Here is a 12,529-nt window from a genome sequence, read left to right as displayed (position 1 = left end):
TGATCTTATCAAAAGGAGCATTTGATGCTGCAGTGCCACAAATTTATGCTCAGATAGTTCACTCCAAACTGTCTTAAATGATGAATACCAAAAATATTGCAGTGTAGCTATAAAAAGATAAGTTTTTCACACCTAAATTTGCATTGTTTTATCAGCCTCATTTTATCTAACATTTTTTCATTTGTTGATGTTTTTTATTTATGCCCCATTTGCAGTATGTAGTTTTGTTAGATTAATGTAAGCAAATCAGTTAGATTTCAATGCAACATCTGTTATATAAAATTATCTTTATTAGCATACTTACTAATGGCCAAATGATTGTCAAATTCTGTTTTGAAATTCTGATGAGTAATTCTTTCAAAATCAGATAGTAATGGTGTAATAAATTTTTTTTTAAACAAATTTATGTTTAAGGCTAAAAATTATTATTTTGGGAACAGGTGCCGTGGATTCAGGGTCCTCCTCCTCTTCCTCCTCTTCTAGTTTTGTGAATGGTGCTACCAGCAAAAACCTTCCAGCTGTACAAACAGTTGCTCCAATGCCAGAAGATTCAGCTGAAAATATGAGGTATGCATGACTGTTTGTTTTTATTCATTTTAACTCTTTTTAAATGTAGTGAAACAGTACACAAAAATACAAAAATATAGAAAGAGTTCTTGGGAATGAAGGTTAATTATTTATTTTGCGATTGCATTTCACAGTTTTTCTGATATTTTTGGCTAGTTGTTATGTAAAAACCTGTGATATATTTTGGTCTAAGCAGAGATCTTCAGTGATTTTAAAATGTTTACTGTTGTATTAGTAATTCACTGTCATTTAGTGCATGTTACTATTTCCAGTAAAGGTTCAAACATGTACATATGGTAACATGATAAAACTGGGCATCTTTAGGGGGTGATACAAAGTTTAAAATATAAAGTTTCAGGCCAGGCATGGTGGCTCACGCCTGTAATCCCAGCACTTTGGAAGGCCGAGGAGGACAGATCACTTGAGGCCAGGAGTTGGAGACCAGCCTGGAAAACATGGTGAAACCTTGTCTTTACTAAAAATACAAAACTTAGCAGTGTGTGGTGCTGTAATCCCGGCCACTCGGGAGAGAGGCTGGGGCAGGAGAATCTCTTGAACCCAGGAGGCAGAGGTTGCAGCAAGCCAAGATTGCACCACTGCACTCCAGCCTGGGTGACAGAGCAAAACTGTTTCGCAAATTAATTAATTAACTAACTAACTAACTAATGAACTAACTAACTAACTAACTTTCAAAATAAATGTACAATGTTATATATAACATCATTGGAACTTGACTAAGCAAACATGATCTTATCTGTCATGATTAAAGACCATTCCTGGAAGAGACTGGCCCTCATTCTTGGGGTAAAATTGTGCACACATATACACACACACACAGATATGTATGTATTCACAGTTTTTATAGAGGTATAACACAAATACAGAATATAAAAGCTTATTGAAAGAATGAACACACTCATCATCACCCAAGTTAACAAATAGACACCAGGAACCCTTGCTTTGCACTTTTTTCCCAGTCACTGTTCTTGCTCTTCTTCCAATTCCTTACCCTGACTTTTAATACTAAGATAGTTTTGTCGTTTTGGAATTTTACATAAGTGTAAGTACATCATATGTATTTGTTTGCTTCTGGCTTCTTTTGTTCAACATTATTTTTATGAGATTCATCTATTGTTGCATATAACAATAGTTTATTCATTTATTCTTTTATTTATTTATGTGTCTATACCATAATTTATTAATTCATTTTACTGATGGTGGGCATTTGGAATTTTCCATTTCTTAGTTTTTACAAATAATACTGCTATATAGATAAGGCCACTTATAATGACTATGAGTGTACTACTATTACGTGTGTGTACTACACATAATGTATATGTTAGATAATTTGGAGTGTAATTGCTGATTCATAGTGTTTGTATATGTTCAGTTTTACTAGATAATGCCAAAAAGTTTTCAAAAGTGGTTGTACTAGTTTACTAACTCTGCAGCAGATTATGAGAGGTCTTGTTGCTTCATATCTTTGATAGGACTTAGTAGTTTTAGTCTCTGTCATTGTAGCCATTTTGATGGAAGTGTAGTGGCATTCCGTTGTAATTTTAGTTTTCATTCTCCTGATGATAAATGAGGTTGAGCACTTTTTAAATACATTGGTCTTTTGTTTTCTTCTTTTGATTTGCCTGTTGATATCTCTAGTCCATTTTTTTGTTATTGTGGGCTTTTTTTGGTCTTTTTCTTACTAATTTTTTGAAAATAAGCCCTTTGTAGATTATATGTCATACATATATCTTCTCCCATTTTTTGACTTTTCTTATCATTATCAATATGGTCTATTTTGATCAACACAAGTTGTAAATTTTAATTAAATTCACCTTGCAATGTTTTGGTTTATAAGTGCTTTTGGTGTTGTAAAAGCTTTGTCTACATTTACCCTGTCTTACCTTCTGGCTGCTTTATTCTTTGCTTTTTGAATTTAGATGTGTAATCCATTTGGAATTTTTGTGACTATAATGAGGTAGGAGTGATAGGTATATGAAGATGACCCAGCACCATTTATTGGAAAGACACTTCTTTTCCCTGTGTTCTGTCACTTTTGTCACAAATTAGTTTTTCATATATACTCGATTATGGTTTGGCAAACAGCTCTGCCTCATCTCTTTTTCTGTCTTTAAGCCATACTATCTTAATTAGCCTTAGGTTTAATAAAGATTGGGTTGAGTAAGATCTTCTCACCCTGTTATTTTTCCTTAGTACCATTCAATTACCTATCGACCACCTATGTGTAGATCTATTTCTAGACTCCATTCTGTCCCATATGTCATTGCTGCACTATCTTCCTGTATCATAGCTTTATATTAAGTTTTGAAAGAGATGAGGTAATGTAAGTCCTCTAACTATTCTTTTGTAAAATTGCTTTGACTTTTCTAGGTTAATTTGCATTTTCATATAAATTTTAGAAGTGACTTGTCAATTCTAAAGCAACAAAAAAAGAAATTCTGCTGAAATTTTAATTACAACTCTGTTGAACCTTTAAATTTGAGGAGATTCTTCATCATAATACCGAGTATTCAAACTTTTGAAATTCATTGAGATCTTTAATTTTTTTCAGCAGCTTACTGTAGTTTTCATTGTAAAGCTCTTGTACTTATTCTTATATCTCTTTAAATTTTTATTTTTTTAATTTTTCATGTGTTTGATGATATTATATTAGATTTTTTGCTCTAAATTTCCAATTGGGAGTTAGAAACCAGACAAAAAAGAGTACATAGTGTATGATTCCATTTATATGAAATTAAATGAAATGCAAATTAATTTATCTTTAAAAACAGCAGATCAATGATTGCCTATGTCAGTTTTACCTCAATAAAACTGAAAAAAGGGGACAATTTTGTATTAGTGTATTGATTTTTATATGTTGATTTTATATTTTATAATCTTGCTACTTAATTTTAGTGAACTCGGTAAGTTGTTTAGAACTTTCTAAACTCACATAATCGATCTAACACTTTCTGTAGTTTCCTTATTTTCTTTGCATGAGATAATGTCACTTGTAGCTTTAGTATTATTTATCCTAAAATGTTTGAGAATTCACCAGCAGAGCCATTTCTGCCTGGAATTTTCTTTCTTGGAAAATTTAAATTATAGATTCAGTTTTTTAAATTGATAAGTGAGTATCCATATAGTATATTTATTTTTGTGTCTGTTTTGTTATTTTTGTCTTCAGTGAATTTACCCATCTTATCAAAGTTGTTGGATTTATTGCCATACATTCTTTGTAATTTTTTACATTTTATTAATATTTTAAAATATAAGTGTGATCTCTAATGATGTTCCCTCTTTCATTTCAGATTTTGTTAATTTTTGTTTTTTCTCATTTTTCATTATCAGAATAGCTGTTGTTTTTCAATATTATGATTTCCCCCCAAAAATGATACTGTGTTCATTAACATTTTTAGGATTTTTTTGCTTTTTGTTATATGAATTCTTCTTTTATTACTCCTTTCTATTTACATCATATTTGCTTACTTTTTTCTTTCCATATCTTAGAGTGGAAACTGAGACTGAGTGTCTATAAACTGTGGACCATGGGCCAAATCATTCTTTCGCCAGTTTTTGTACATAAAGTTATTGGAATACAGCCACACTCATTTGCCCGTGTATTGCCTGTCACTACTTTCACAATACTGTGACTGAGTTAAATAGTTGCAACAGAGACAATATGGCCTAAAGCTTGAAATATTTGCTATCTTTTCTTTTATAGATGTTTCCCAAACCTTCTCTTGGATCTTTGATTTTAGACCTTTCTTGTTTAATGGTGTGGTATATGAGCATTTAAAGCTATAATTTTTCTTCCAAGCACAGTTTTACCTGCATTGTACAATGTAGTATTTTTTATATTCAATATTTTTTCTAATTTTCCCTACTTCTTCTTGGATTCCTACACTTTTCAGAGGTGCATTTTAACGTTTATCTTTCTTCACTAGAAATACTGCCATGCAATCCATTCAAGTTGTTGCATGAATTAATAGTATGTTCCTTTTTTATTTCTCAGTCATATTCTATAGTATGGATGACAATTTGTTTAAACATATACCTACTAAAGGACATTTAAGTTTTTTCCAGTTTGGGCCTATTAAAAATAAAGTTAAAATGGATGTTTGTTTTTATGTGAACATACATTTTTATTTCTCTGGGTTAAGTACCCAAGAGTGAGATTACTGGCTCTTTGGTAAGTATATGATTAGTTTTATAAGAAACTGCAAAACTGTCTTCTAGAGTGACTGTACCACTTTATGTTTCCATTGGCAATGTGTGAGTGGTCCAGTTTCTCCTCATTGTTACCAGCATTTTTTTAAAGGGTTCTGATAGGTATGTAGTGATATCTTATTGTGCTCTGAATTTGCATTTTCCTAATGGATAAAGATGCAGAACATCTTTTCATATGTTTATTTTCCATCATTATGTCTCCTCCATGAATTGTCTGTTCATGTCTTTTGCTTATTTTTTAATTGAATCACTTTCTAACTTTTGAGCTCTGAGAGTTTTTGTTATATTCAAATACAAGTCCTTTTTTAGAAATGTAGTTTGCAAATATTTTCTCCTAGATGTGCTCCCTGTTTCATCCTTTTAATGGGGTTTTTAGCAGAGAAAAATTTAAATTTTTTTTAATCTGGCTTGTCAGATTTACCTTTTTATAGTTAAGCTTTTGGTGTCATGTCTAAGAGCTCCTCACCTTGTTCTGTGTTCCCAAATTTTATATTGCATTTTCTATAAAGTTTTGTGGTTTAAACGTTGTTTTATTTTTAAGTCTGTGATCTATTTTGAGCTGATATCTGTGTAAGGTATGAGGTTTAGGTTGAGGTACATATTTTTGCCTATGAATGTCCATTTGTCCCAGCACCATTTGTTGAAGAGGCCATCCTTGCTCATGAGGCATGTTTTTAAGATCTTCTAAGGCAAATCTAGGGAGGCCTCTATTCTTGGATTGTTTTTGCCACACTTAGAAAGGGTAGACTTGCTAGAATTTTGAATGCTCAGTGTATTTAATGAGCTCTCTCCTTTCTGGCTGGAGGGAATTCAGACAATTACCAGCACTATGCACTCTCAGTGATGTTTGTGTTACAGCTCCTTCATAATTATTCTTTTCAAAAAATTGTTCTATTCTAGCCCTTGGAGCTTTCAGGCTTCACATAAGTAGATTGCTATTCAGCCTAAGACTCAGGTTTTTGGAAATATTTTTCTTTATAGCTTCCTCCTCTCAGGGACTCTGTCCTGCAAATTCTGTTCACCTTGGCTGTCTTGAACTACAGTCTCAGTCTTGTCAATCCAAAAACATTGCAAGACTCAGTATTTGCCATAATGTAGGAAATACTTCCATAAAAGAAATGTGGATGATGGGGGAGCTCACCTTATTGGTTTCTCCTTCCTTAGGGTTCATTGTTCTGTATTCCCTGTATTGTCTGAAAATAGTTGTTCCCTGTATTTGTCTAATTTTTTAGCTGTTAGCATGGAAGGTAATTTTAGACCATCTTACTTTTTCAAGGCTACAAATGAATTTTATATTTTTATCATGTTGTCAGTGGTTTCTTTTATAAATTTTATTTTAATTATCTTAATTGTTTCTATTTCAGTATGTTGAGAGAATATCCTGAAATGTTAACCCACTTATTATTCCTAATTATTTTTCTATAGATTATTTCAAAATGTATATGTATATACATAATTGTGTCATCCATGAATAATGGGGGAGTTTTTTCCCCCATTAAAATCCTTGCACCTTTTAATTTCTTTTTCTTAACTTACAGTGCCACCCAGTACCTCCAATACAATTTATTACAGTCATGGTTGTAGCAGGCATTCTTTTTACATTCTCCATCTCAGATGAAAAACATTGAACATTTATCATTAGTTATGATGCCTCTTATCTATTATATGTAATTTTCAATAAATGTTATACATTTCTTATGTTTGTAATTAACAAAAACTTGCTATCATGATGTATGTTATGCTTTTCAAATATATACTAAGATGATCATGTGATTTTTCTCCTGTTTACATGGTGTACTATATTGATTTAATTTTTAAATGCTAAAAGAATTATCAATTTCTGTAAGAAATCCAATTTCATTGTAATGTGAAATAGATTTATCTCTTGAAAGCTTCTCTAAGATTTTTTTTTTGTCTTTTTTTCCCCTGAAATATTTAGCAAACTTCACAAGCAAAGACACCTAATCCTGGATCTCTTCTTTTAGGAAAGTTTCTTAATTAAACTTTCAATTTAATTAGTTACAGATCTCCCAAAATTTTCTGTTTTTTCTGGTGTCAGTTTTGGTAGGTTTTTACTGGCATAAAGTTTTTTGTAATATTATCATGTTATTCTTTTAACATTCATATAATCTGTAGTAATGTCCCCTCTTTTTATTCTTGATATTCTTTATTTAAGCTAGCCAGCTTGTCTGCCTTCCTGCCTTTCTACCTTCCTGCCTGCCTGCCTGTCTTGCCTTCCTTGCCTTCCTTCCTTTTCTTCATAAGTTCTGGCAGTAATCAGTTTTATTCTTTTATTCTTATTGCCAAAAAAAATTCAATAGAGAGAAGTAACAAGAAACCGTTAAGTTGAAGGTTGTACATTGTTTGTTTCCTTAGTGCAGTAGTTTTCTAACATCAGCATGCATCAGATTAACATAGAGGGCTTATTAACATACAGATCGTTGGGTACCTGATTCAGTAGGACTTCAGTAGGGCATGAGAATTTAGGGCACCTCTAATGAGTTTTTAGGTGTGTTAGTCAAGCTTATTTAGAGAAACAGATTAAATAGGATGTTTACATTCATATGAATATACATGCATATACACATTATTTATTATAAAAATTTGGCTCACGTGATTATGGAAACTGAGAATTCCCAATATCTGCAGTTAGTATGCTAAAGACCCAGGAGAACCAATGTGTAGTTATAATCAAAGTACCAAGGTCTGAGAACCAAGAGAGCCAGTGATACAAGTTTCTTTCCAAAAGCTGGCTGGCTCAAGACTGCAGAAGAGCCGATGTTTCCATCTGAGTCCAAAAGCCAGAAGAGACCAGTATTACTAGCTCAAACATTCAGGCAGAAGGAGCTTGCTCAACCTTTTTGTTCTATTCATATCTTCAATTGACTAGATGAAGCCTTCTTACATGAAGGAGGGCCATCTACTTTACCCAGTCTACCTGTTCAAATGTTAATCTTCTCAAGAAATACCCTCACAGTCATACCCAGAGTGCTGTTTAATCAAATATCTGGACACCCAGTACAATTGACACATAAAATTAACCATCATGCTAGATCATGCTGATGCTGCTGCTCCAGAGAGCACACTTTGAGAAACGGTGTAATTGATAATCCTCCAAATTGCAGGAGTTGTCCTTGATTTATCAAGGTCCTATCCCCAGACAATGCGTGGTCCTTCCTTACTCTATTTTAAGTCAATTTACTCCAGATTTTGCAGACATACATGTACATATTCACACCCTGCAAGAAAGTCTACTTATTTTATTGGTCAACATCTGTTTTGATTTAACCAAATGACTATCCCTTTTTGTTGCTTATCATTCTTTTCTGAATGTCTGACCTCCACATAGTATCATTTTTCTTCTTCTGAGAGAACACTTCTTAGTATTTGATTTAGTGCAGGTTTGCCTGTCATGAATTTTTGGTTCCTGTTTCTCTAAACATCTTGGAAATGCACCTCAATGTTTGGAAGGATATTTTGAACCAACAGAATTCTAGGTTGGCTGTTATTTTCTTTTATTGCTTTGAAAATATCATTTTATTGTCTTCTGGCTTTTTTCATTCTGTGTTTTATTTCTTTATTTTATAGGTTAATTCCTGGTCATATTGTTTCTATTCTCCACTCCAACCCACCTGATGTCTGTTTTAAAGGTGTTCTGTATTTTGGGAGTTGAGAAGTTTTACTATGATGTTTTCAGGTGCTGTGGATTTTCTTTGTATTTATCCTGCTTAGGACTTGTAGAGATTTTCAAATCTGAAGTTTTATCACTTTCATTCAATTTTGAAACTTCCTAGCCATTACCTCTTCAGGTATTGCTTGTGACTCTTTTTATCCTTTTGTTAGAGCTTATCTTAGATAAAAATTAGAGTTTTAAAAAATACATTTCTTAACTATCTATCTATATCCTTTCCCCCACTCCTTTTTCTCTCTCAGTGATTTTGAGTATTTTCTTTTAACCTACAGTCTACTTTATTAAAATTCTCTCTTTAGCTGTGTCAAGACTTCTCAGTTCTTAATTGCAATTTTTGTAAGTACTCAAATTTCCATTTGACTTTTGTAGTTTAATATTATCTTCCAACTGAGCGTGGTGGCTCACGACTGTAATCCCAGCACTTTGGGAGGCCAGGGCAGGCAGATCATGAGGTCAGAAGTTCGAGACCAGCCTGGCCTTCATAGTGAAACCCTGTCGCTACTAAAAATATAAAAATTAGCTGGGCATGGTGGTGGGTGCCTGTAATCCCAGCTACTCAGGAGGCTGAGGCAGAATTGTTTGAACCCAGGAGGCAGAGGTTGCAGTGAGCCAAGATTGTGCCATTGCACTCCAGCCAGGCGACAGAGTAAGACTCTATCTCAAAAAAAAAAATTATCTTCCAATTGTCTGTCTTATCCAGTTGTTTATCTTGGTCTTTAATTTCCTTGGTCTTTAATTTCTTTAATTAAGTTAATTTAATTAACTTTAATAGTTAATATTTAACTATTAGGGTAAATATAGTTACCCTAAAGTCTTTGATTATTTATCAGAGCTACCTCTGTCATCTTGTGTTACTTTTGGTGTTCAGTAATATCTTCCTGTCTACTTACGTGTCTTTTCTTGTTATTATTATGTGAAAAACCTATGTAGTATCTGAAATATTATAAACATAATATGAAAGTACAAAGTGATGTTTTCTTCCAGAAAAAAATACATTTTCTTCTGGTAAGCATTAGCAATCCTAAACGACATTAATGAAGTCAAAGTTAGAGGGCCAGTCTTTTTTCTAATTCACCAGTTCTTTAAAGTATAGTTCTATAGCGTCTCAACTTAAATCATAAGGGTTTTTCTAAGCTTTTTTTCCTCTTTAGTAGGCTCTAAGCTCCAAACATTTTGTTCCGTTTCAGTCATTCAGTTGCTTCTATCAAAACATGTCCATGGGAGATGAGCGGTCCAGAAACCAAAATCATCTTCTTAGAGTTTCTTCTTCAGGATCATGGTCAAATAATTGACTTCTGTCTTAACTCTCCATTTCCCTCAAAGAAGTGTTTCTGGTTTTGTCCAGCTTTTTTAGTTGTTCTCAGCAAGAGAATTTGCCTATTACTAAAGGTGGAAATCAACATTATTTTTATATAATTATGTGTTTATGATCATATATTTGATGGAGTGTAAATGTTAAAATGGCTTGGTTTTTTTTAATCACTGATTTCAGCTGGATTATGTCAGATCCATTCCTTCTGATCCTTATATGATAGAAAAATGTGTAACTTTTTGTTAATTTTTAAGTTGTGTAAAGCTCACCCAATTAAACATTTTCAACTCCTTACATGACTTTCTTTATTTTATTTTATTTTTTATTTATTTATTTATTTTTTGAGACGGAGTCTCGCTCTGTCGCCCAGGCTGGAGCGCAGTGGCCGGATCTCAGCTCACTGCAAGCTCCGCCTCCCAGGTTCATGCCATTTCCTGCCTCAGCCTCCCGAGTAGCTGGGACTACAGGCGCCCACCACCTCGCCCGGCTAGTTTTTTTTTTTTTTTTTTTTTTCTTTCTTTCTTTCTTTTACTTTAAGTTCTAGGGTACATGTGCATAACGTTTATATCATGTATAACTCCCCAATGCAATCCCTCCCTCCTCCCCCTTCCCCCTGATAGGCCCCAGTGTGTGATGTTCCCCCATTGTTCAGTTCCCACCTATGAGTGAGAACATGCGGTGTTTGGTTTTCTCTTCTTGTGATAGTTTGCTAAGAATGATGGTTTCCAGCTGCATCCATGTCCCTACAAAGGACGCAAACTCATCCTTTTTGATGGCTGCATAGTATTCCATGGTGTATATGTGCCACATTTTCTTAATCCAGTCTGTCACTGATGGACATTTGGGTTGATTCCAAGTCTTTGCTATTGTGAATAGTGCTGCAATAAACATACGTGTGCATGTGTCTTTGTAGTAGAGTAATTTATAATCCTTTGGGTATATACCCAGTAGTGGGATGGCTGGGTCATATGGTACATCTAGTTCTAGATCCTTGAGGAATCGCCATACTGTTTTCCATAATGGTTGAACTAGTTTACAATCCCACCAACAGGGTAAAAGTGTTCCTATTTCTCCACATCCTCTCCAACATCTGTTGTTTCCTGACTTCTTAATGATTGCCATTCTAACTGGTGTGAGATGGTATCTCATTGTGGTTTTGATTTGCATTTCTCTGATGGCGAGTGATGACGAGCATTTTTTCATGTGTCTGTTGGCTGTATGGATGTCTTCTTTTGAGAAATGTCTGTTCATATCCTTTCCCCACTTTTTGATGGGGTTGTTTGTTTTTTTCTTGTATATTTGTTTGAGTTCTTTGTAGATTCTGGATATTAGCCCTTTGTATTTTTTTAGTAGAGACGGGGTTTCACCGTGTTAGCCAGGATGGTCTCGATCTCCTGACCTCGTGATCCGCCCGTCTCGGCCTCCCAAAGTGCTGGGATTACAGGCTTGAGCCACCGCGCCCGGCCAACTTTCCTTATTTTAATGAAGGGTTTTGATGGTAATTTTTTTCCTTTCTTTAAACTTGTCTACATTTTTATATTTAAAGCAGTTCTGCTTTTTTAAAAAATATCAAACTGACAATTTTTATATTTTAATTGGTATTTCTACATCATTTGCATTTAGTGTAATTGCATAATTACATGATTATATTGATGTATATATTGATTATATTGATATCTACCAATTTGGTAATTGTTTTAGAATAAATTGTTACTTTCCATCTGTACTTTATTTTGTTTTTCTTCTTCTATGCCCTTTGTTGGGTTAATGGAGTATTTTTTTATTATTTTATTTTCTCTCCAATATTGTCTTATTGGAGACAATATTTCAAACATTTTTAAAATGCTTAAAATAAAAGACAACCTTTTAAACATTTTAGGAGCTTCTCTACGGCTTACAATATAAATCTGTAAATTATCAGAATCAGTTTTTAATATTATTACACAGTTTCATGTGTAATAATGATGCTTGTAACAGTTTACTCCTAATTCCTCTTTTACATCCTTTGTGTTAATGTTGTCATACATTTTACTTTTATATATCTTATGAAGAAACAGTAGTCCGGGCACCGTGGCTCACACCTGTAATCCCAGCACTTGGCGAGGCCGAGGCGGGTGAATCACCTGAGATCAGCAGTTTGAGATTACTAGCCTGGCCAACATGGTGAAACCCCATCTCTACTAACAATACCAAATTATCTGGGCGTGGTGGCATGTACCTGTAATCCCAGCTACTCCGGAGTCTGAGGCAGGAGAATTGCTTAGAACCCAGGAAACAGAGGTTACAGTGAGCTGAGACTGTGCCACTGCACTCTAGCCTGGGTGACAGAGTGAGACTTTGTCTCGAAAAAGAAAAAGAAACAGTACACTGCTATTTTGCTCTGGACAGTGAATTTTATTTTAGAACAGTTAAAAATAAATGCATTTTATAGTTTTATTTATCTTTTCTAGCACTCTTTTTTTTTTTTAAATGTTAACTACACTTTATTTTATTTATTTATTTTTTTTATTATACTTTAAGTTCTAGGGTACATGTGCATAACGTGCAGGTTTGTTACATATGTATACTTATGCCATGTTGGTGTGCTGCACCCATCAACTCGTCAGCACCCATCAAGTCATCATTTATATCATGTATAACTCCCCAGTGCAATCCCTCCCCCCTCCCCCCTCCCCATGATAGGCCCTAGTGTGTGATGTTCCCCTTCCCGAGTCCAAGTGATCTCATTGTTC

The 12,529-nt window shown here is 33.9% G+C and overlaps 1 protein-coding gene across 8 annotated transcripts in view; it reads left to right on the top strand.

The window, feature by feature from the left end:
- NBEA (neurobeachin) overlaps positions 1 to 12,529 on the top strand; it is a 786,519-nt gene that overhangs the window by 267,407 nt on the left and 506,583 nt on the right. For all 8 annotated transcript variants that reach the window (XM_033235426.1, XM_033235381.1, XM_033235435.1 and 5 more), the window contains one exon: positions 441 to 567. In XM_033235426.1, coding sequence (XP_033091317.1) covers positions 441 to 567 — 127 coding nt within the window. The remainder of the gene's footprint in view (positions 1 to 440; positions 568 to 12,529) is intronic.

This window comes from Trachypithecus francoisi, unplaced genomic scaffold (genome assembly GCF_009764315.1).
Source record: "Trachypithecus francoisi isolate TF-2019V2 unplaced genomic scaffold, Tfra_2.0 Contig01461, whole genome shotgun sequence".
NCBI classification, from domain to species: Eukaryota; Metazoa; Chordata; class Mammalia; order Primates; family Cercopithecidae; genus Trachypithecus; species Trachypithecus francoisi.
This window is presented reverse-complemented; position numbering and strand designations above follow the sequence as displayed.